Raw genomic sequence first — 27,022 nt, 5'->3', positions numbered from 1 at the left:
CAAATATATTTAAATTTTTTAGAATTTTAAAGTTGTAATAGTTTTATTCAATGATTATTGGTAACAAAATATTTTCTATTTCTAGTTTACGATACAACATACATCTAGCAGGAAAAAATTGTATTTTAAACATAAATTTATGGCTGAAATCAGGTGGTTAAATTTAGTTAACTACTTTAACAAATAGTTCTGAACATACTATTAGTGTTTACTTAGCCGTATACAGGCAGTTGTCTCTGTTGATACTAGAAATTTATACTCACCTGAAACTATGGCTTGTGAGGTATTTAATGACAGCCGGTTTGATGCGAGCAACTCCTCCCTGGCTATGATTCCCTCTGCCCGTAATCACAGAAAGATAGGGCTTACCGCCATTCTGCTTAAACTCTGTTACAACAGGAATTGGAACAGTTAAAATCACTCTTCACATTCTCAACAGAAAACATACCTTAACTACTCAAATGTGTATGAAATTGGTTTTATGAATATTTAGAGTTTCATTACCTCAAAAGCCCCCAAATTAATGTTTTTACATGTATATTTTAAAATCCACATAGCCTTACAGCAATCTGTCCATCTAAAGACTTCAATGGGACTTCTTACCCTGTAAGGAAGGATATTTCCATGCACTACAAGAAGTTCTCTCTACAACGATGATAACAAAAACAATATTAATAACACCTAACAACTATACACCATGAACACAGGCTTTAAATGAATTATAGTTGTTAAGAAATATAAGAAATTTCACAACCCTAATTAAATACTCTGAAGCCAGCCAGCTTTAATCTAAGTCACAGCTCTGCCACTAAATGACTGTGACCATGAACAAGTCAGTTAGATTCTTGGTGCCTGTTTCCTCACAAAGAAAATGGGATAACAGCAATACTTTATAGACCATCCCGTAGGAACAGCTGTCAATAATACAGTAATTAAAGACTGAAGCATAGTTCAACTATTAAGATGATCAACTGTTAGCCTAAGAAATGGTTCCTGATAGAGAATTCTTAAAATCTGAATGAGCCTGAGCCTCTTCAAAGACTATAGTTCATACTCTGGAAAGCCAGTAGATAAATTCCAAAGTTAACAATAGCTGTAACAGAATAAAAACAAACTGTTCATGATAAAATAGTTGATTTAATGAATTTAATAAATATTTGTTCCTCATTCATAAATAGCCCAAGTTTTTATCTTTAGCATAAAATACACACCCATGCCACATAAGCACTCCATATTTTGTTCATTAAGTTGCTCTAACACTCCAGCAGAACCAGATGGTTTTTCAAGTCTCATTATCTCCAGGGCAATATTTAGCTTGGAATTTTAAAAGGCTAAATGCTCTTGCATCTCTAATTCCTTATTTTGCTTAAGATCTCCATTTCTACTCTAATCCATATCCATTACTTCTGGCAATATTGCTCAAAATTGAACTCTCTCCATGTGTTTGTTACCTACACTTGGTTGTCTACTTTGTAAAAGGGTTTGCACTATACATTTATAATTTATGCATTGTTGTTTAGGTTTGTTGTTAATACAAATAAAAGTTTAACTATCAAAAGCCCAGCCCGTGCCCCGGCAACAATCCACTGGACCCCCCGCCGCCCCCACCCCCACTCCTCTGTACAGCCACCTGGTTCCACACTACAAAGATGCAGAGGACACCGGACCACCAGACCACGGTACTGAGTCCGGCTGCTCCCAGCCCAGAGGTAGGGGCTTCTGAGCCACCGTCCCACTGCTCCTGGTCCAGAGGAAGGGGCTTCCCAGCTACCATCCCTCCTGCTGCTCCCAGCCCACAGGAAAGGGCTTTTGGGCCACCTTCTGTCCCACTGCTCCTGGCCCAGAGGAAGGGGCTTCTGGGTCACCATTACTCCCACTGCTCCCGGCCCAGAGGGAGGGGCTTCTGAGCCACCATCCCACTGCTCCTGGACCAGAGGAAGGGGCTTCCCGGCCACCATCCCTCCCTCTGCTCCCAGCCCACAGGAAAGGGCTTTTGGGCCACCATCCCTACCACTGCTCCTGGCCCCTGCCCCACTTCTCCCAGCTCAGAGGAGGTAATCCATGAAGGTGTCAACAGCCCCCCCCCTCCAGTCGAAAAGAGAAAACACGTAAATAAGTCTCAAAACCAGACTTCCAGATCACCTACAGCAACCCCAAAGGGAAAGGAGATGGAACACTCTGATACTCAACCACTTGGACCCACTGAACTGGTAACAAAAGGGGATCTGGAAAAAATGAAATCAGAAATAATTTCTCAGATAACAGGAAAAATTGTGCCCCTAGTGCAAGACATGATTAATAAATCTAGAGAGGAGCTCAGGAACATGATGGAATCCCAACATAGGAAGCAAATGGAATCCATAAAACAGATGCAAATAGATTTCCAGGAGATGAAAAACTCCAATGAAAGTCTACACAGCAGAATGAGCCAATGTGAGGACAAAATTTTAGATATAGAAGATGAGATTGCAATTAGTGACCAGGAAAAGAAAAATTGCTTCAAAATTGTAAGGGAACATGAGAAGCAGCTGCTAGATGATGCAAAGAAGAATACCATAAGACTGATTGGAGTCAATGAAGAAACAGAAGAGAGTGGAGATGACAAAAAAAATCTCTTCACAGAAATAATGGCAGAAAACTTCCCAAGCAGGGGAAAAGAGCTTGACATACAGACAAGTGAGGCATATAGGACTCCAAATAGCCTTGATCTAAAAAAATCTACACATAGGCATATAATTCTTAAGATTCCAGAAACTCAACAGAAGAACAAAGTTCTCCAAGCAGTCAGAGAAAAGAAACAAATCACATACAAAGGAAAGCCCATCAGAATCACAGCAGACTTCTCAACACAAACCATCAAGGCAAGAAGAGCTTGGAGTGACATATTCCAAGCCCTAAAAGAAAACAGCCTCCAACCCAGATTGATGTACCCTGCAAAACTATCTTTCAAAATGGATGGAGAAATAAGATACTTTCATGACAAAGAGCACCTTAGGAACTTCGTGACTACCAAACCAGCACTCCAAAGAATTTTACACAATATCCTAGGAACAGACATTGAGGATCACAACCCCAGGAAGCAAAGCAGAATGAACCCATCTGGCATGACAAGAAATTAAATGCAAAAAAGCCCAAATCTCTTAACCATAATTTACTCCTATCACTCCTTCATTACTGCTCCCTTATCATTGACGTTGTCATTTATAGTATCTGACTCTCAGTATTTCTTTCGCAGCTCTCCAGGTGATTCTCAGGATGATTCACATGCCTCAAATAAGGTAGGAGCTCAAAGAATATTTGTTGTATGAATTAATGGGTGTTTAGTTTCCCAAGTTACAGGTTGTTCTTGTTGTTCATCACCTGTGAAAGAACACTATAACTCATTTTAGGAGTACTCCAGATGGCTTATTATTTAAACTGTAAATATTTCAGTATGTATCTCAAAAAGGACTCAAAAAAAAAAACATAACCACAAACCATGTGGAGTGGTGCACACCTGAAGTCCTAGCACTTGGGAGGCTGAGGAAAGAGGATCACTTGGGCCCAGGAGTTCAAGAGCAGTCTGGGCAGCAATGAGAAACACATCTCAAAAAAAACAAAAACAAAAAACACAACCACAATATCACCACCTTAAAAAATTAACAACAGCTCCTTAATATCTTCAGTTTCTAAAAATTTCCAATTATCTAAAAGAAAATTAAGCTGGATGTGGTGGCACACACCTGTAATCCCAGCAGCTAGGAGGCTGAGGCAGGAAGACTGCCATGAGGTCAGCCAGCCTGGGCTGCATACTGAGTTCAAGGCCAGCATGAACTACACAGCAAGACTCTGTTTCAAAAAAGCATGAAAAATAAAAATAAATTTTTTAAATTAAGTGATTTGTTCGAATCAAGATTGAAATAAGACCCATACTGCATTTTGACTGGTATATTTCTTAACTTTTTAACCCAAGAATTCTTCTTCCCTTTGTGTCTTTCTTTTAAATTTATTGAAAAAGAGGATCAGTCTGGACTTCCTGAATATATTCCTGTGGTGTTGTTTAACATGTTCCTCTGTCCCCTATAAGTCCCTATGATACAATAGGTCAGGCCTAAAGGCTTAATCAAATACTAGTTTGACTTTGGAGCAAAATTACTTTGCAGGTAGTGATGTAAATTTCAATCAAGGCATACAAGATCCACTTTTTTATTTATCCCCAATTTTGACAGTCCTTTTATATTATGACTAAAAGCAACAAAGGGCAGAGCCACAGATAGTCCTCTGAAAACATTTCTATCCAGCAATACCACCATCTGGTGGTGATGGACAGCAACTACAGGCTACATCAGGTGATAGCATGCAGGAGATGGGCTTTGGCTTTCAGAAAATTTGTGTCTTGGTTTTGAACAGGTATTATCTTGGGTAAGTTACTCAAATCCATTTTTCTTCACATAATTTTTTTAATAAAGTTCATATAACAAAACTCATCACCTTTTAAATGTACAATACAGTGATTTTTAGTCTATTAACAATTTTCTATTAAAAATGTTGTACAACCAACACAACTAGTTTCAGAACATTCCCTTACCTCAAAAAAAAATTCTGAGCCTATTAGCTATCACTTCAAATAGCCCCCTTTTCAGCTCCACCAACCAGAAACCTACTTTCTGTCCATGGATTTACCTACTTGGGACAGTTCACATAAATGGAATCATATGGTACATGGCTGTCTGTACCTGACTTCTTTCATGTAGCATGTTTACAAGGTTCAATCATGTTATAGCACGTATCAATACTTCATCCTCTTCATGGCCAAATAAAATTTTATTATGGATCTACTATTTTGTTTGTATACACACACAAACACACACACAGAGAAATATTATTCAGTGATTTTAAAAAGAAAGAAGGAAATATTGTCATTTGCAAAAAACATGGATGAACCTGAATGGCATTATGCTACTTGAAATAAGGCAGACAGAAGATAAATATTGTAAGATTTCACTTATATGTGGATTCTAAAAAGTCAAACACATGGAAAAAGTGTTGCCAGGGGTTAGGGTAGCAGAAAATGGGGATATGCTGGTCAAAAGGTATAAGCTTTCAGTTATAAGAATAAGTTCTGGGGCTGGGGATAAATATACCTCAGTGGTAGAATGGACAGCCAGGATGTGCAAGGCCCTGGGCTCAATTCCCACCACAATCAATCAATCAATCTGGGAATTGTATGTACAACAGGTAGCTATTGTTAGTAATATTGTATACCAGAAATTTGCTAAAAGAGTAGATCTTAAGTGTCCTTACCACACACACAAATGTTAACTACAGGGTGTACTGGATGGGCTAACTTGACTGTGGTGATCATTTTACAATGTGTACATATATCAAATGATATTGAACACATTAAACACATATAATTTTATTGCTCAAAAAAATGAGAGGACTACCTACCTATGTAGTCATTTATTCAAAAGTTTTTTTGAGCATTGAATAAAAAGCACTACAGATAATCACAATTCAATATCCACCACTGGCTCAATTCTTGGCTAAAAGGACAAACATTTAACAATGCTAAAATGAGCTTTATAAACACTGCGATAAACAGGAATACTATGAGAAGCTCTTAACAAGGAGCCTAACTAGTATGGAGGTCAAGAATGACAGATTAATTAAACACACAGAAAAGAAGGGGGAGTAGAGACAAGATGAGACTGGAGAGGCAGGCAAGGAACATATTATGCAGGGACTTTGGAATTTACCCTAACGCCAACATGGCAACCTCTATTTTCTTATCCCAATGCTAAGTCTTTATGTGACCATTTGTTCACTGTCATCTTCCCAGTAGATGGCAAATTTCATAGGGGAAGTACATATCTTTTTCACTCCTTTACCTTTAATCCCTAAAATATTTAGGATAATCAAATATATGTTCAGTATAAATGAATATTAATTCATCTTTGACAGAATATTGTTATGGTATTTTATATACCTGAAGAATTTTTCTTTTCTTCAGATTAAATAATAATGTGTTTAAATTGCTCTTGAATCTTTTCTTTTCTGTTCTCCACAACTGTTTTCTATATCTCAAGTTTTCATGATTCTAATTTTAAAAACTACTGAGTTCGTAGGATCCTCCATCAAAGAATGTCAACTAATATAACACAATGAAAACAAATTATAAAACACCATTATGCAACCACCAACATGATAACTGACTCAAAGGGCCATCAATACATGCTTAAGCCACTAAGTAAAATGTTGTAGGGGAAGGAACACTGATTACAAGAGCCACAAAGTATCAACCACCAATTTTAGTATATGTGCTGCTGAAGCGGGCACAGTATCAACCACCAAAGAGCATTAACTAATTAAAAAGAAGAAAAAGTACTCTGTGTCTGTGTGTGTGTGTCTGTGTGTGTGTGTGTGTGTGTGTGTGTCCTCAAGTCTTTTATTTTTTAAGACAGGGTCTTGCTAAGTCACTAAATTGCCCAGGCTGAGTTGGAACTTTCAATCTTCCTGCTTCAGCCTCCCAGAGTGCTGGGATTACAGGCGTGCACCATAATACCTGGCTGAGAAAGGTACATTTACAAAGAAAAATCTGATAAAGTTCTACTCCTGTTAAGGAATCAAACTTAACATCATCAATAATGGGACAAATGACTATATATGACTCTTGATGCATTCACCAAGGATGATTTAGTATCACCTAGGTATAATTTTTTTTTTTTGGTACTGGGGATCGATCTCAGGTCCTTGCACTTTCAAGGCAGGCAGCGGAACCCGGCCCTCACCTAGGTATAATTTTAAACCCTCCAAAAAAAGATTTAACCTAATTTGTCTAAACATTAGGAAATAATCAGACAAATTAAAGTGTAGAACAATCTGCCAAACAACTGGCTAGGAGTCTTCAAAACTGTCAATGATATGGATGACAAAAAATAGAAAGGGAAAACTATATTACAGGAAACTATACAGACATAGGATACTAACAGAGAATATCTGATGTTTGACGGAATCCTGGATGGGACAGGGGGGAGACACAGCTATGTAGGACACTATCCATACAACTGTACAAATCTGAATGCAGAGTATATATTAGGCAACATTTCTGTATCAATGTTAAAAGTGATAAGGATATTATGGTTATGCAGGAGAATAAATTTGTCTCCAGTACTGGGGATCAAACCCAGGGCCCCATACACGTTAGGCAAGCACTCTACCACTGAACTACATCCACAGACCAGACCAAATTTGTTCTTATTTGTTGGTTTGTTGGTTAGTTTTCATTTTTTAAAATAGGGTCTCACTATGTAGCTCAGGCTGGCCTGGACCTCGCTATGTACCCTAGGCTGCCTCAGCCTCCCAAGTGCTGGGATTGCAGGCATATGCCACCAGTTTTGGCTCTAAATTTGTTCTAATTTTTTTGGTACTGGGGATTGAACTTGGGACCATGTGCTTGTCCAAATTTGTTCTTAAGAGATACACACGGTGAGGTATCTAAAGCAATACAATGTCTACAATTTATTTTCAAATAATTCAGCAAAAAGCAATTTTAGAGAGATTAAGTAAATGTGGCCAAATGTTAAAAACCAATACGGCTGGGGATTTAGCTCAGTGGTGCCACCACCTGCCTCAAAAGCACAAGATCCCGAGTTCGATCCCAAGTACCCAAAAAAAAAAAAAAAAAACCAATCAATCTACATAGAGGACACATGAGTGTTCATTGTATGATTCTTCCAATTTTTCTGTAAGTTAATTTTTTATTATAAAAACGTTAGAAAAAAGATAGTGACAAGAGTACACATGCTGATAAGCAAAATAAAGTTCACTGCAATTACTATATGGCCATCAAAATGAGTGAATACATTATAGAATATTCATAGAGTATTAAAGGGAAGTACAATGAAAAACTAGATCCTTCGTGATAAGTAGGTCTTAAAAACTCTACTGGGTGAAAATTAAGCAAGTGGCTTGGCTAATGCTATAATGTGACACCATGTATATTCATTTTCTTAAAATTCATAAAAGGAATACTACGAGCTAAACATAAGCACATGCACATATAGTAAAAATGGGTAGGAAGAATGTACACCAAATTGCAAAATGTTTATTTCAATTAGAAAGGGAAGGAAGATGCCTAGAAAAATCAAAGGCTACAGGTTCTCTTCTGCCGAGACACAGACAGAAGAGAAAGGAGAGAGGGGAAAGGGGAGTGAAGAAGAGAAAGAGAGAAGGAGAGAAGAAGAAAAGAGAGAGGAGAAATACAAAAGGAAGAATAAAAAATTGAAAAACACAGTAAAATAATATAACTTATTTGGATTCTTGGATTCATTGCTATAGGTGTTTATTGTTCTGTAACTTTTCAAAATGGTTGCAATATGTCATAGTAAACATAAGATTTCAACTTTATATTTCAATCTTATTTAATCAACTCTAATTAATTATAAGTGATATGTGTTGAGTTGATAAATCTGTATAAAATATGGTACAAAGCTTTCTAAAATATATATAAATCAATTGACCAGAACAACACACCTGTCAAAGACAACGTAGGGCTCTGAAGCCACAAAGTAAGAACTGAGGCATGAGGCTTTACAATCTCCCCAATAAAATAGAAAATAAAGAAAAGGCAGGGGCCGGGGATTTAGCTCAGTGGTTCCAGTGCCTGCCTTGCAAGCGAAAGGTCCAGAGTTCAACCCCCGGGACCAAAACAAAAACCCAAACAAACAAAAAAGAAAAGGCTAGGTTGGCAATTCAAAATAGTAATGATGAAAAGACATGACTTTCAGTACTAGAGTTTGAGGTAAATAAAACAGATTGGACTTTTCTAGTAAGTGCTACCATCTGATGATAAAAAGGAAACACAATGTGTCAAGACACTTTAGCATATGAGAAATACACAATATTGGATGGAGGCACCAAAAAAGACCTTCATCCAGAGCCCTAGAAAGAGGCAGAACTAAGGAAGATGCCACACTGTGGACAGTTAGAAAGTATGCCTTAGTGACAACTCTGCAAAAAATCTTATTACCTCATTTACTTCTTTATTTTATTAAACATCAATTGAACCATGTATATCCAATAAATATACATAAAGTTTAACAGATATGCATTGAATAAGATATATAATACTCATGAATGGTCCCATTTATAAATGACTGAGGACTCTCATATTACACTCTAACCCTCTCTTAACTAAATACAGAGAAGGAATACACACTACTGAAACAGGGACATAAAAGAGAAGGGACTGTTAACAGTCATCAGTGACAGTTCTCTGCCAAGAAGTTTCTCTTGAAGAATGGCTGACACAACTGCGTACAAATGAGGCAACTATTCTCAGCCTGTAAGTTCAGACACTCTTGAATTTGCAATGCAAGTTACACTAACACTGTCAATAGAAAAGGTGTCATAATCATAGTCCTACCTTCAGTTTTCTGCTGTAAAACTGTCATCAAATGTTTTACAGCTTCATCCACATGCAGTCCATGGAGGTCTAAAACATTCTGTGGCAGCAGGGAGGCATTGACTTTCTCAAAGATCTCCACGGCAGCAAGGTGGTTGGCTTCTTTCATCTTCCGCTCATGAAGACTACCCTTTATAATTATAAACCAATCACCAATGGACACTTGATATTTTCTACTCAGACAATGAGAAACTAATAGTGACCCAAATAAAAGGCAGGGCAATAAATCTAAAATCTAAATGCACAGGGCGAAAAGACAAGGATGCATCAAAATGTAAGCAAGTTTCAGTTCTTAAACTGGTGAATTATTGTTTCTTTATTATATTAGTAAGCTTTTATTCCATGTCATGTTTTAAGACTCATCCATGTTATTATATACTGAATGTCAATAGCTCATTTCTTTTCATTTTTAACTTTTCAACCTCATTTTTTAACTTCTTTTCATTTTTAATCTCATAGTACAGATACAGTACAACCCGTTTACCCATTCACACTTGTATATTTAAGCTGCTTCTGGTGCTTGACTTTTTATTGGTACATGTTTGCAATACATAAAATTTACATTCATTTTGAGGGATAAATAAATAAATATAACATATCTTAATAATTTTCAACCCCCTCTCCCATTCTCCCTTCCCTGGAGTAGAGGGAGTGAATCATTGTTTCTAGTATATTTTCTGAACCAAAAATCATAAAAGAAGGAAACTAAATACTATCTATCTGAAGATAGAACCCAATGGTTTACCACTTGATAACAAGTATACCCTTGATAATCCTGGGTCTCAGCTTGGTGTTCCCTTTCAAAATCTTGCAGTTAAATTCTGAAGCCAGGTCCCTAGAACTGTTCTTAGGCAAAACATGGCTGTAGGGCCGAGGATTTAGCTCAGTGGTTCTGCCGCTTGCCTCCTAAGCACAAGGACCCGAGTTCGATCCCCAGTACCAAAAAAAAAAACCCTGGCTGTAGCACTCTGACATCGTACTCTTTTCAAAAAAGTAAGCCATGTGGAACCACAAAAATAAAAAATAAATCAAAATGGTTTCATAGAACAGCATACAAAATGAGCCCAGGTAGAAATTTTACTTGCTTGAAAAATACCGTCATTTTCTTTTTCTGATTGTAAGAGCAATATATTACTAAGAATTCAATCATGATAGAAAACTCAAGACTCCTATAATTCTACCCTGAGATGGCCAATATTAATATTCTTCTTTCCTCCAGAATAACTATCTGTTTAGAAATGGTACTGCATGTTAGAATCTAATTTAAAAGAAAATGTTGACTGTCAGAATAATTGTAATTCATATAAGCCATAAATGTAAAAGTAATGACAGGAAGTGAACAAAAGAGATAAAATTTTCAAAATCAGAGTTCTTTTGTATTAGGATATCTTATTTCTTTCCATCAGTTTATAATCTATACACTCCTTAGAATAACTTCATCCAGTTATACCACAGTATAGGTTTCAAGATCAATTTCAAGAATATCTGGCTAACACAACTGGCAAGAAAAAATAATTAGTTTTCCACTTTACCTGCTGGGCATAAAAGGTGGCAACATGTTTTTTCCCCATCTGATAAGCTTCCTTTGCCTTGCTGTAGCATTCCATTCTCCTCTGCTGGTGCAAGAAGGCCTCTGCCCTATAATCATCATACTTGGGGTATTCAAAATCCTGGAAAAATGATTCACTCAGGGTATCCTCAGTCTCCTTCAATTTTTTTACCTATAAGATGTTTCACAATAATATACAAAGAAAACATACATGCCTTATCTTCAGAAAATGCATATAAAAACTGGGCTGTTTTTATTTTTCACCTTCTTAGAAAACAGATTCTCTTCAGTCATATAAGACAGGCACTTACAGACTATTATTAGCTCTTTCATGCCATTATTGCTACCCTTTCTTTAAACACTCTTACCTCAGGAGATGTTGTAAGAGTTCCCTAAAATTATCAAAATGTAATTAGGTCACAAAAATCAAGACAGAACACAGTATATAAGACAGTCAAACTCATCTAGTACAGAAATTCCAATTTTTATATTTTGCAAATCTACTCAAAAGTTTCAGTCATTGATGTTAGTGATGGCATACTTTAATTTTTTTTTAATTTTAAAATGCATAACTATCAAAAACACACTTACACAAAAATTAAAATTATTCAGACAAAAAATGCAAGGGAAAAAAAACTATAATATTCAAATATAGTAGAACTCAACCAAAACAAAACTGAAAAGTACTTAAACATTTTTCCATATAATTTAAAAAAACATCTCAAGCATTTACAAGACATCAGAGGATGTCATTTGTTTTAAAAAGATTTTCAAAACCAATACTGAACAAATAGTGGTCTGGAAAAAAAAATTCCAGTTAGCTAGTAGACTCCATATAGGCCAAAATTTTTAATTTAAATTTCAATACAGTCACATGACATGTGATGGAAATATAATCTGAGAAATATGTTATTAGGCAATTCCATCCGTGTGTATCACAAAATTCCGCACAGAGTGCCAACTTCTAAGTGCAAACTGAAAATGTATATGTCAATCATCTGTGATGGCCCCTTGATATTATCCAAATACTATATAGAATATATAAAAGAACTGAAAAAAATCAGACTCCCCCAAATTCAAAGACCCAATTCAAAAATGGGCATCTGAAATGAACAGACATTTCTCAAAGAAGTAAAAGCAGCAAATAAATATATGAAAAAATGTTCAACATCACTGGTTATTTGAGAGATGCAGATGAAAACAACACTGAGATTCCACCACAGCCCAGAAAGAATGGCTGTTATAAAGAAATCACCCAATAACAAATGCTGGAGGGGTTGTGGGGAGAAAGGAACCCTTCTCCATTGTTGATGGGAGTGCAGATTGGTGCAACCACTGTGGAAATCAGTATGGAGATACTTCAAAGAACTAGGCTTAGAGGTCCCATTCGACCCAGCTATCCCCCTGCTGGGTATCTTCCCAAAAGAATTAAAAGAATCACCACAGATATATGTGCACCCAGGTTTATAGCGGCACAGTTTGTAATAGCTAAAGCTTGGAAACAGCCCAAGTGCCCATCAACTGGAAACTGGATAAAGAAGATGTGGGTTTTTTATAAAATGGAGTACTACTCAGCCATAAAGAACCAGAAACTAGAGACATTCAATTTATATTTTTTAAAACAATAAAATAATTAAATAATATTCTCTTTAAAACAGAAGAGCTTATGGAGTTACCACTGCTAGTAGTTATAAAAATCTTAAGTATGTTTATGAGAAAGTTTCAACCAGATAGTTACCACTAGGGACTATGATCAGTTAACTGTTACACAATTTCAATTATTATTTAACAAATTATCATGTAATTATTACCCAAAATAGATCCTTAAACAGATAAGTCACTCTATTATAAAACACATAATAGTGAAAATAATAACTATGCAAATTGTCTTAGTGCTCCTCACCAAATAGAAAAATTGCATTTTTTAATATTTTTAGACAGAATATCCAAATGTCTTCAGAATATCAAAAGCCAATATAGGGCCAGGGATTTAGCTCAGTGGTTCTGGCACCTGCCGCCCAAGTGCCAAGGTCCCAAGTTCAATCCCCGGTACCAAAAAAAAAAAAGCCAATGTTAAAAACATGTATAGTAATTTCATTATCAAACTTGGCTTTTCATTTATCCCTTTCTCCAATTCACGGAGAAAACTGCTTACAAACAGAAATCTGGTATGTCTCTTAACTAGTCATAAGAAGGACAAAATTAACATGATTTAAAAGTTATTTCCTTAAAAGCCTAAGAGAATTCCAAGAAACAAATGCCATACCAAGTAATTTAATTAACATTTTATGAACATTCAATATCAAAATAAAAAAGCATAATTTTCAATATTGTAACAAATCATGCATTTTCTGATATTAATAACCAAAAGTAAATTTAAATAGGTAGGTTACTTGTTAAAATACAAAAAGCTCAAGATACAAAATAAATATTAAAAAACCAACAATGAACTAGCTCAGAAAGAAATCAGGAAAAAAATTCCATTCACAATACCTTCGAAAAAATCAAATACCTAGGAATTGACCTAAGCAAGGAGGTGAAAGACCTTTACAATGAAAATAACAGAGGGCAGGGGATTTAGCTCAGTGGCACCACACCTGCCTTGCAAGCACAAGGTCCTGAGTTTGAGCCCCAGTATCAAAATAAATAAATAAATAAATACAAAATAACAGAACTCAGAAGAAAGAAATTCAAGAAAACACCAGAAGAAGGAAGGACCTCCTATGTTCATAGCTCAGCAGAATCAACATAATGGCATATTACCAAAAGTGATCTACACATTCAAAGTAATCCCTATCAAAATACCAACGACATTCTTCACAATAGGAAAAAAATCCTAGAATTCATATGGAAACACACAAGACCTAGAATAACCAAATTAATCCTAACCAAAGAGGCAAAGTATCGAAATACCTAGTTTCGAATTATAATATATAGCCATAATAATAAAAACAACATAGTACTAGCACAAAATAGACACACAAACCAATGGAACAGAATAGAGGACACAGAAACAAAAGCATGCAACTAAATGCCATCTGATTCTTGATGAAGGAATCAAAAACATTCACTGAAGAAAGGACAGGCTCTGTCTTAGTTTTTCTCACTGCTGAGACAAAATGCCTGACACCCAAAGTTAAAGGAGAAAAGGTTTATTTTGGCTCACAGTTTGTACAGGTTTCAATCTATAATCAGCTGGCTCTAAGGCAGAGTGTCATGGCAGAGGGGGCCTTCAGAGGAGAAATAGTTGTGGCAGGCAGAAGGCAGGAAGGCAGCAAAGCAGCAAGCAATGACGGCAGCCTTCTTTCTGTCCTTTATATTATATCCAGGCTACACACCCTCAGGGCAGGTAGCACTTACACCCAGGGTAGGCCTTCCCGTTATCCACATGAACTATTCCACACCAATCACTGGACTAATTTAGTGATCACACACCCTTAATCACACACACACTTAATCTCAGCATCACACATTCTAGATCCAGCTACCTCTGAAAAAGCCCTACCTATGACCCCATGAGGCTTTGGTGAAACATCTAGACATGAGCTATAATAGCCTCTTTCATAAACAATTCTGAGAAAACTAGATGTCCACATGTAGGACAGTAAAACTAGATTCCTATCTCTCACCCTTTACAAAAATCAATTCAAAATGGGTCTAAGACCTGAAACTTTGAAACTGCTAAAAGAAAACGGGAAACACTTGAGGCTATAGGCACAAAAATTTCCTAAAAGAATTCCAATAACATGAGAAACAACAGCAAGAATCAATAAATAGGACTACATTAAACTAAAAAAGTTTCTGCACAGCAAAGGAAACAAGCAACAGGGTAAAGAGACAACCTATAGAATAGGAGTAAATCTTTGCCAGCTACTCTTTTTTTTTTTTAGACAGGTTTTCGCTAGGCCAGGCTGGCCTTGAACTCGCAGCAATCCTCTTACCTCAGACTTCCAAGTACTGGGATTACAGGTGTGTGCCACCATGCTGGGAACAGGCAGCTACTCTTCTAATAGAAGGTTAATATCTAGAATATATAAAGAACTCGAAGAACACTAAAAAAATCAGCCTAATTTCAAAAATACAAAACACAATGCATGCAGGAGAGGATATGGGGGTTGGGGGTTACTACACTGCTGGTGGGAATGTGTATTAATATAGCCACTCTGGAAATCAGTATGGAGGTCCCTCAAAAAACTAAAAATAGATCTACTATATGACCCAGCTGTGCCGCTCCTTGGTATATACTCAAAGGAATTAAAGTCACCATAATATACATAGTGACGCTTGCATATTTATGTTCATTGCATCACAATTCACAATAGCGAAGATTATAGAACCAGCCTAGGTACCCATCAACAGATGAATGGAGTATTATTCAGATATTAAAGGAACAAAATTATGTCATTTGCAGGAAAATGTATGGAACTGGAGATTATCATGGTAAATGAAATAAACCAGACTCAGAAAGACAGATACTGCATGTTTTCCCTTAATATGTGGAATCTAAAAAAGATGAATGAAAGTAGAAGGGAGGCTATTATTAAATAAGAAAAGGCCAAAAAAACCAAAAAAATAAAAATAAAAGAAAAAAAGAAAAGGCCAAGGAGGGAGAGAGGTATAAGGGGGGCTAACTGGGTAGGTAGATATGATCAAAATATATGCATATATGAAAACACAGCATTGAAACCACTATTTTGTAAATTATTTTTCATTACTAGGGATTGGACCCAAGACCTCTGCACTAAGCTACATCACCAGCCCTTTTTATTTTTTGAGACAGCGTCTCACTAAGTTACCCAGGCTGGGCTCATACTTGCAATCTTCCTGCCTCAGCCTTCCAGAGTGCTGAGATTACAGGTATGCACCACTGCAGCTCAATATTTTGTAAAATTAATAGAAACTAATGAAAACTGTCTGATTAGAAATTTTTAAAAAAACAAAAATTCAAAAGGTTGAAAATTGTCATTTATTCAGAAATATTATTATCAAGGATTACAATTATAATCTACTCTATAAATCACTATGACATAGTGATTTTAAAATATTATGCAGTAGTGAGTTCAAGGCTAGCCTGGACTATACAGCAAGACCCCATCTCAAAAAAAAATTTTACATAGTATCATTTTACATATTAAATATTATGTTAGAATTATGGGTATTAGAGTAAAGGGAGGGGAAGGGGAAAAGAAAAGAGGGAAAGGAAAAACTATGAGAAAAGAAAAGAAAATGGAAATGAAATCTATGTAAATAGCGAAGGGTAGAGGGGGTGAAGGGCGCACAGATAATGGGGAAAAAAATAAGAACCAAGATATATCATGTACAGGTACAAACACCCAATGATAAATGTAAACAAACTGTATACCTAAAGTGTACCAATAAAATGTACCAATAAAATTAATTTTTTTTAAAAAAATTATGGGTATTATATAATATACACACATATGTATCAATAATTGATTAAAGAAAACTTTTTTCAAATCTTCCTGGGAACAGGTCAGAAGTCAAGAAAGACTGAAGAAAGCTAGCCTAATATATAACAGTAATCAGTTACATAACTTCTTCTCTCATTATATTTTGGTTACATGGACCCTAGAACACCAAAAGGCTTGAAAAAAATTAAAGGAAAATAAAGACATCATTATACTCCTAACTCATTACCAGAAACTAAAATCTGTACATCAGTCAATTTATTTTTGCAACAGATACACAACTTATTTCATGAAAAACATAGAATTCCAGCTTCTATGTGATTCTCAGTGTTTACTCACAGCTAGTTTATATTAATGTTCAAATATTCCATGAGTGTACATCTTACCTAATAAAATCAAAGATTAGGGGAAATAAAAATGCTTTAACTTTTGAAAATCCCCATATGCCTGCTAATACCATGAACATAATAAATATTTCACTATATAAGGGATTCTGTTCCTATTCATATGAAAAAATGTTGGCTCTCTGAAAGAGGTCCTTCATTTATTGTTGTTGTTTTTTTAATTCATTAAGTTTACTGGTACATTTTAGGCATACAATATGATGACACTCATTAAAGAACAAAATAAGTGTATGACAAGAGATGTTTTCTCAAATATTCCTCTTTAAAATAAAAATGAGATTTATTTTTGTATCCATTTCATAGCAGCAACATTTACTATAACTTTAACAAGGGCCAAGGAGCCGGGGATTTAGCTCAGTGGTTCCGGTGCCTGCCTCGCAAGCGCAAGGTCCGGAGTTCAATCCCCGGTACCAAAAAAAAAAAAAAAGAAAGAAAACAAGGGCCAAAGAAAATATCTGCTTCCAAAGAATTCATCTAATAAGTACCACTTACTCTTTAAAAACCTGATGCACTATGAAGCCAAAATCATTTCCTATGGTTAACAACCCTATAAATTTTAATAAAGACTAAAGAAAGGGACTGGGGATTTAGCTCAGTGGTTTCGCTGCCTGCTGCGCAAGCACAAGGACCAGAGTTCAATCCCCGGTACCGAAAAAAAACCAAAGAAAAACTAAAGAAAAAGACAGTAGTATTAAGAAAACAAAATTTGGGCTGGGGATTTAGCTTAGTGGTTCCGCCGCCTGCCTCAAAAGCACAAGGTCCCAAGTTCAATCCCCGATACCAAAAAAAAAAAAAGAAAGAAAATAAAATTTTAAATGTTTCTTGAAAATAGACAAACCAAATCTTACTGGCACTATGAGATGCCCTTTAGAAACTATGGTTCCTTAATATCCTGCAATAGCAAAAAGAATGATTATTCTGCTCACAAATCCTAAAATATTTTTACCAGTTTTGTGACACTTGCTTGTATTTTATGATTAAGACTGAGAATAAGCTCCAGAGTAACTTAATAGTTTACAGATTGGCCAAGTCATATATAATTCACAAGAACTCCTGCTCTGATGGCAACATTTTCCAATCGTGCCACTCCTTTTCCCCATCATGTCTTCTATCACCAGAATGACTCACACTGCCTTGCATATTATCAGGAGAGAAAAGAAGTAACCTTCACTGCCAGTTTGGCCCTCTGCACCTTATAATACATCTCACCTAAGCATCCATGCCACCACGTCCTCCAGATAGCCAGAAGCATGATAACACTTCACTCCTGTCCTATGTACAGCATTAACAAGTTACATGAATAACAAAAGTACCCAGGCCCTACATATCAACTAAGTGATGGTGACACATTCCACATTCAAAGAAAAATGAGAGCACATATTTTAGCCCTAACTATACTTTTTCTTTTAATTAATTTTACTGGTACATTTTAGGTATACAATATATTGACATTCATCATTGGAGATTTGTACCTTTACATGATATATCTTGATTCTTATTTTTTCCCCATTCCTCTGCCCTCCCTTCAACCTCTCCACCCCTCTCTATTTACGAAGACTTTGCTTCCATTTTTTCATTTTCTCATATTCATTCCACTCCCTTCTTTCCCTTCCCCTAGCACTCCCACTTCCCCCTCCTCTTTGCCCCTTTTCTTCCTATTTCACATTATCTATTATACATTTTGATCCTTATTTACACTTTCAGTTTCTCACACTAGAGAAACTACTCGGTATTTACACGTGTCCTATTTATTTCACTTAAGAGTATGGCCTCAATGTGCATCCTTTTAGCTATAAATGTCTCTAGTTTCTCATTCTTTATGTCTGAGTAGTACTCCACTTTATTAAAAAACCACATTTTCGGAGCTGGGGATTTAGCTCAGTGGTTCCATCGCCTGCCCTGCAAGCACAAGGACCAGAGTTCAACCCCCGGTACCAAAAAAAAAACACCACATTTTCTTTATCCAGCCTCCAGTTGATGGGCAACTGGGCTGTTTCCAAGTTTTAGCTATTATAAACTGTGCCACTATGAACATCGGTGCACAAATATCACTGTGGTATGATTCTTATTAATTCTTTGGGGAAGATGCCCAGCAGGGGAATAGCTGGGTCAAATGGGACCTCTAATCCTAGAACCCTGACTATTCTTATAAGTAAGCATAATGAGAATGTCAAGATGATTTTTAAAAGGTTCCACAAAAAGCATAATGTTGATATAAGATCAATATATAAAATCAATTGCATTTCTATCCATTTGCAATGAACAGTCCAAAAATAAAATTAAGAAAACAATTCCAATGTAAAATGGTACAACCACTTTGGAAAAAAGTTTGGCACTTCTTCAGTAAGTTAAATATTTCTGCCCATATATTTACACTAAGCCCCTTTATATTATAAAAACTCACAGCTATTTAATTAAGCCTCATACTCTACTACATCTACATAACAGAATCTACACAGGAATTGTAGAAATTCAAGTGCTATCAAGCACACTGATATGAAAAAATACAACCAGCTATACATTTCCAACTTTGTCAAATGGTAAGAAATAAACTGGGCGTGATGGCACTCACTTGCAATCCTAGCACTCTGGGAAGCTGAGGCAAGGGGACTGCATATTGAAGTACAGCCCAGGCAACTTAAAGGGACCCTGTCTCAAAATAAAAAATGTTAAAAAAAGGGGGTAGCTCAGTGCAAAGTCCCTAGGTTCAATCCCTAGTACCACAAAAAAAACCTGAGAAATAATCATTAAATTATTATGCTCAATGAACAAATCATATTTTTACACACAGTTATCTACCACTATAGTAAAAAAATAAGTAACTCCATACCTTTTTCTCTTTAGACTTCTGTGCAGTGTGAGAAGTGGCAGTCTCATTTTGGTGAACAAACTCTTGAGCTACAACTGTTTTTACAGGGTCTCCTTCAAGAACACAGTTTAGAAATTGCACTGTTTGTTCTAATGAATGGCTGTAGAAAGTTTAAGTACAAATAAGTGAATAAATGAAAATAAAAAGATATGTGGTGACTTAAACATAAGCAATCTTCAAACATTACATAAGAATATGAAAAACTGACTTTAAGCTTTCAATACTGAAATTAAATATTCATTGTGTAATTCAAAGAGTCAAGAATAATATGAAAGAAACTAACAAGTAATAGGCTCCCAAAAACTAATTTTTCAAAATGAGTACCAAAAGTTACCATTGTGGGGAAAGAGTATTAGGGAAAGGCTGATCAATGGGTATTAAGCCATAGTTACATAGGAGCAAGAAGTTCTGATGTACAGTAGAATGATAATAGATAACAATAATGTACTGTAAACTTCAAAAGCTAGATTTTGAAAGTTTTTATCATAAATGTTTGAGGAGATAGATATGCTTAATCTGAATAAAATATTTCACAATGTATGCATGCATTGAAACACCACATTACTCCACCAACATGTATAATTTTATGCTTATGTACCCATTAAAATAAACAATATATTAAAAAAAAAAAGCTGGGCGAGGCCCAAGATTCAATCCCCAACACCAAAAAAAGTTACACTGATAATTCAATCTCTGATCTCTTATTCTAGGCAGAGTAACCATGCCAAAAAAATCTTTTACTTTATAATCTATATGTAAGTAAGTCCTTTATTGGAATCATACATCGTTTTGACTTCCTTAAAAAAGACATAGACAATTAGATCTTTAAACCGACATTTGTATTGTGCCAAATTCCACTCTTACTTACACCATGAAGCTGTAGTCAAAAAAATTCTAAATTTAAATTTATTCATTCTTTTTGGTACCAGGGATCGAACTCAGGTCCTTGTGCTTGCGAGGCAAGTGGCAGAACCACTGAGCTAATATCCCTTGCCCTAGTCAAAGAAATTCTAAACAGGAATGCAAAAAGGAAAAAGGAAAATACTATCCTACCTTCCCCTCCTCCAGAATTCTACAAATTGACCAATATCTGATACACTCTTGCTTCAATATTTAAAGAAACTCAGTCCAAAGAAAAGTATGACTGATATAATACTGCTCATTATTTCAGACTCCCATCTCTTCCCATCTCTTGCCAAATAATGAAGAGCTGACCAGATAGAATATTTTTCAAATTTGATAATTATCTGAAAGTATGCTATTTTGCTGTTCCTCAATTTATTAAAGACAACCTTTGAAGGGGAGTCATTTGGGACTACCAATTGCAACTCTGATCTTGCTGTCTCAAATATGTACACCACCAAGAGGTTTCTGGGGGCTAGATCAGTGGTGGCAAACCTATAGCGTGCATGCTGCAGTGGGCACATAGAGCCCTCTTTAGTGGACCATGAGCCAAGTAGCCCCAACAGCCAACCATTCAGGTTTAACTGCAGTGTTGGCACTTTGTAATAAATAAGTGAGTTTTGAGTTGCAGTTTGGGTACTCAGTCTCTAAAGGGTTCACCTTCCCTGGGCTAGATGCTATCAGCAATAATCCACAGCCATTCAAGCCATTAGTATCACTGACCCCTCAAGAGGCTGGAAGTCTGTCTACACCACTGGTTTCGTTTTGGGGTTCTGGCCCTGGAAGACTACACCACAAGCACATATAGTAGCAACTATGCCCATCTATGAATCTAAAGCTACCTCTTCTTGCAAGGAGAACTGTCCAGCTATTGATGGACAAATGGAGGCAACCAACCACCAAAAGTGAAGAGTGAGGAGCCTGACCAACCCATCACCCAGGCCATCCCGAGAGGCCTTGCCCAGTCCCCTCACCTTGCCTGGGCTGTTTTGTCTCAAGTTCTCTGACTCCTGACTCTAGTAGGAAAAAAGCTACCATATGCCAGAAAAACCTCCCTAACCCCAACTCTCAGGAGATTTTAAAATATAAACCTAAGAAAACAGAGATTAGATAGCAAAAATAAATGAGGAAATTATGAATTGGATTAATACCATTAAAAGCCTAATTTAAATTACAAAGCTACTGTGATAAAAACAGCATGGTACTGGCAAAGAAACAGACCTGAGGACCAGTGGAACAGATTAGAAGATGTAGAAACAACGCCAGACACACTCAGCCATCTCATCTTCGATAAAGGAGCCAAACACCCTCACTGGAGGAAAGATAGCCTCTTTAATAAATGGTGCTGGAAAAATTGGGCTTCGGTGTAGGAAAAGATTTTATGAACAAAACCTCAGTTGCCCGTGAACTAGCACAAACAATCAACAAGTGGGATCTCTTCTTATTAAAAGGCTTCTGCACAGCAAGAGAAACCACAAACAGTATAACGAGACAACCCACAATGTGGGAAAATATCTTCACCTGCTCTTCCTCAGCCAAAGGTCTACTATCTCCAATCTATAAAGAACTTAAAAAGATCAGACCTCCCAAATTTAAAGACCCAATCCGAAAATGGGCATCTGAAATGAACAGACATTTCTCAGACAAGGAAGTAGAAATAGCAAATAAACACATGTAAAAATGTTCAACATCACTGGTCATTCGAGAGATGCAAATGAAAACAATGCTGAGATTCCACCTCACTCCAGAAAGAATGGCTGCTATCATGAAATCAACCAATAACAAATGCTGGCGGGGCTGTGGGGAAAGAGGAACCCTGCTCCGCTGCTGGTGGGAGTGTAGACTGGTGCAACCACTGTGGAAATCAGTATGCAGATACCTCAAAGAACTAGGACTGGAAGTCCCATTTGACCCCACTATTCCACTGCTGGGGATCTTCCCCAAAGAATTACAAGAACCATACCACAGCGATACATGTGCACCCATGTTCATAGCAGCACAGTTTGTGATAGGTAAAACTTGGAAACAGCCCAAATGCCCATCAACTGGAGACTGGATAAAGAAAATGTGGGTTTTTTTATAAAATGGACTACCACTCAGCGATAAAAAATGAGAAATTAGAGACATTTATAGCTAAGTGGATGCACATTGAGGCAATACTCTTAAGTGAAATAAACAGGACACACATGAACAAATTCTGAATAGTTTCTCTGGTGTGAGAAACTGAAAGTGTAAATAAGGACTAAATGTATAATAGGTAATGTGAAATAGGAAGAAAAGGGGCAAAGGGGAAGGAAGTGGGAGGGCTAGAGGAAAGGACAGAAAGGAATGGGATTAATATGAGAAAATGGAAAAATAGGAACAAAATCTTTGTAAATAGGGAGGAATGGAGGGGTTGAAGGGAGGGCTGGGCAAGGCTGAAAAATAAGAACCAAGAGAGACTCTGTAAAGGTGCAAATTTCCAATGATGAATGTCATTATATTGTATACCTAAAATGTACCAATGATTAGAATGAATAATCGATAATGCAAAATAGGAAGAAAAGGTCCAAAGGGGTAGGGGTAGTGGGAGGGCCAGGGGAAAGGAAGGAAGGGAAAGAAAAAATGATGAGAAATGGAAAAAATGGAAATAAAGTCTTTGTAAATAGGAAGGGTGGAGGGCGTGAAGGGAGGGCTAGGAATGGGGAAAAATAATAAGAACCAAGATGCATTATATAAAGATACAATTCCCAATGAGAAATGTAATTGTGTTGTGTACCTAAAATGTACCAACAAAAGAATTTAATTTTTAAAAAAGCCTAATTTAAGTGACATATTTAGTACTCTGCATTTTCAGCAGATAATATTCTTTTCAAATGGATTCTCACATAACATTTATAGAAACTGATCATGTATTAAACCATAAAAAGTATCTCCAATTCTAGGGGCCAGGGATTTAGCTCAGTCGGTCCACCGCCTGCCTCGCAAGCGCAAGGACCCAAGTTCAATCCCCAGTACCAAAAAAAAAACCAAACAAAACTCAAATTCTAAAAATTTGTACTCTTCTAGGCTACTTCTTGTATCCCAATACAATAACAGCAACAAAAATAATCTCCTAACATCACCACCAAAGGCATCAAATCACTTAGAAATTAAAAAAATTTTAAAAATCAAACTGAAATTAGAGATTATTTTAGAAAACATTGAAAATAAAAATACTGGATGTCAGAATTCAAACAATACAGAAAAAATTCATATCCTTAAATGTATTTGTGATTAAAGACTGAAAGGAAATAAACTAACCAAAAACTTGAAAATAAACCAAAAAGGGCCAGGGATTTATCTCAGTGGGTCCACCGCCTGCCTCGCAAGCACAAGGACCCAAGTTCAATCCCCAGTACCAAAAAAAAAAAGAAAATAAAGCAAAAAAATTTTAGAAAGAAATCAGCAAAAATAAATGTAAAACATAACAGACTTTGACTAGTAAACCAAGAGTTTATAATTTAAAGGACCAATCTAATAAAAAGAGAAAACAGAAAACACAAAATATGCAATATTAGTTAAGGAAAAGGGATATGATCAAATATATTATTTTAATTATAAATATATAATTTAAAATAATAAAATTGAAGACCAAGGTAAAACTGGTCATTTAATGACTCGTGACAAAAAGGAAAATATCGGGGTTTTTTATACAATGGAGTATTACTCTGCCATAAGGAAGGATGAGCTTCAGACTCTATAGATAAATGGATGGACCTTGAGACCATACTCTTAAGTGAAATAAACTAGATGCACATGTTTAAATATCACATTGTTTCTCTAGTGTGAAAAACTGAAAGGAGAAATAAGGACTAAAATGTATAATGGATGTTGGGAAATGGGGAAAAAAATGTTCAAATGGGAAGGGGAACAAGGGAGGAGGGAAGGAGAAAGGAAGTAAGGGACAAGAAAAAGTGAAAATAGAAGGAAAAAATGGAAACAAAGCTTCTGTACTTAGGGAGGGGAGAGGGGGAGGGGGGAAATGGGATAAAAACTAAATTAATTACTTAAAAAAACTGATGGAAAAATAAAGACATTCAGTAAGGAAAAAAAGGCAAACATCTGAATATATCGATAATCCTAAAAAAGTGAGTGATAGGTTCTAAAAACCCTCTCTTCAAAAATATACAATCCCAGCTGGGGATTTAGCTCAGTAGTTCTGTCGCCTGCCTCACGAGCACAAGGTCCTGAGTTCGATCCCTGGTACAAAAAAAAATATATATATATAATATATATATATAATATATATTATATATATATATAATATATATTATATATAATATATAATATATATATATATACAACCCTAGACCTTCAAATTATCAACTTAGTAAACTTTCCATTGCAGACAGAAAAATGGCAGTATTATCTGACACCAAATAAAACCCTGAAACCAAAATCTGACAAAAATAGCAAAGAACAGAAAAATTACAGAGCATTTTCATTTAATTACTGGTACAAAAATTCTATGAATTAGTAAATCAATTACTATAAATCATTAAAGAAAAAGTCTGAAGATAAAGTAGGTTTTATTCCAGAATCTATTATTGTGATTGATACAATATTAATAAAGATCAAAACACATATTGGACTTTCAAAAGATTCCATGGAGTATCTTTAATTCTTGCTAAACCAGCATGTTAAGAAAAAATATATGATCAAAAAGTATGCATTAGTCAAACTATATAGAATCATTCCTAATAAACATCAAGATGCACTATACACTATAATAATTTTTTTTAAATACGGTAGCAACAACTCAGGATCTAACAAAAAGGTGATTATATTTTACATGAATGCATAAAGATGACCCATTCATTCAGTTAATTATTTGGAAAATTTCCACCTCATTTATAAATCTCTACTTCATACCACACACATAAAAATGCTAGGCAGAGAAAAACATATTTAGCTACTAAAAATAGTAAAGATTTATATTTTTATAAAGACTTCTAAATAAGACAAAAATAATAAAGGAAAAGATTTGGTGCTACAACATATGAATTAAAAGATATCTATGTCCAAAGGCTGGGAATTTAGCTCAGTGGTTCTGACACCTGTCTTGCAACCACAAGGTCCCAAGTTCGATCCCCAGTACCAAAAAAAAAAAAAAAAAAAGATATCTATGCCCAAAGAGACTATTCCCAGATAAGAGATAGTATCATAGCAGGAAAATTAATTGTAACCTATCTTAACACACAAAAATTACTATACATAATATATAAAGAGCGTGAAAGACTAAAAAGAGAAAGAACCAACAGAAAAATAGGCAAATGTAAGTGATAATTGGTAGGAAAAAAAATTTTTTAAAGAGCCACCTTGCTAGCAACCAGGAAAATAAAAGTTTAGAAAGTAATATATCATTTTTCCTATCAGGTGGACAAAAAATTTTTAATTCCTAATATCCAGGAAGGTTACACTCTTTAGTGCATGTAAGTATATTAATTTACACCCTTTACCTATTTATTTTTATTATTTTTTGGATCAAACTCAGGTCCTTGTGCTTGCGCAGCAGGTGGCAAAACCACTGAGCTAAATCCCCAGCTCTGTACAGCCTTTATTAAAGGAAGTTTGGTGTTAACAAAAGTTTTCAACATATAAGCCAACAATCTCACTTTTAGGGACTATCCTGCAACAGCAGTCACCCATGTATACAAGGATATGGATCTAGGGATGCTCACTATAATATGGTTTTTTTTATAAAAAATTAGAGACACATTTAAGTAAACTATGGCACTCTTTAATATGGAACACTCTGTAGACTTCAAAATGAGCAAGTCATTATGTATAGATAAGAAAGTTCCAAGGGCCGGGGATGTAGCTCAGCAGTACCACGCCTGCCTGGCAAGTGCAAGGTCCTGAGTTTGATTCCCAGTACCCAAAAAAAAAAAAAAAAATCCAGTAAAACTATAAAATCAACACATCAATATGACCCTTCTGATGAAATACATATGCATATACAGACACAAAAGCACATAGGTACATATGTATGCACACACATTAGTATACATATTTTCAAAATTGTGGAACATGAATTGCCAGAAACTGCTCACCATGTATATTGCATTTGAATTATTTATATAATTTGTATCAGAAAAATAAAAATCGAAGATTATTTGGCATATCTTTTCAGTGACATCCAAACAGAAAATACAGTCAGTCCTTCAGCACTCACTTGTGATCCTTGAAAATGTCCATAAGAAAATTTCGATCAATGGCTGGAAATATTTTAAAGAGCTCCTTCTCCTTTAGTTTAGTGGCACAATCTTTTTCAAACATAAATGTCTCCCTTTTCTAAAATAAAAACACAAAAATCACCCTCAAGATGAAAGTTAAAATACTAACAAAGTTAACCAAAAGTATAGCTATTGCAAAAAAAGCTAATAATTTATAAGCACTCAG

At 35.7% G+C, this 27,022-nt stretch overlaps 1 protein-coding gene across 27 annotated transcripts in view; it reads right to left on the bottom strand.

The window, feature by feature from the left end:
• The window catches only part of N4bp2 (NEDD4 binding protein 2), a 176,681-nt gene that overhangs the window by 6,617 nt on the left and 143,042 nt on the right, over positions 1-27,022 (bottom strand). For all 27 annotated transcript variants that reach the window (XM_087187492.1, XM_087187482.1, XM_087187484.1 and 24 more), the window contains 5 exons: positions 26,796-26,914; positions 19,658-19,796; positions 10,978-11,166; positions 9,407-9,575; positions 264-387 (listed from right to left, as the gene is read on the bottom strand). In XM_087187492.1, coding sequence (XP_087043618.1) covers positions 264-387; positions 9,407-9,575; positions 10,978-11,166; positions 19,658-19,796; positions 26,796-26,914 — 740 coding nt within the window. The remainder of the gene's footprint in view (positions 1-263; positions 388-9,406; positions 9,576-10,977; positions 11,167-19,657; positions 19,797-26,795; positions 26,915-27,022) is intronic.

Source organism: Heterocephalus glaber, unplaced genomic scaffold, assembly GCF_053883595.1.
Source record: "Heterocephalus glaber isolate CG9 unplaced genomic scaffold, H.glaber_assembly_v1.0 deba00001509, whole genome shotgun sequence".
Lineage (NCBI taxonomy): Eukaryota > Metazoa > Chordata > Mammalia > Rodentia > Bathyergidae > Heterocephalus > Heterocephalus glaber.
The sequence above is the reverse complement of the archived record's forward strand: the minus strand, read 5'-3'. Positions and strand labels throughout refer to the sequence as shown.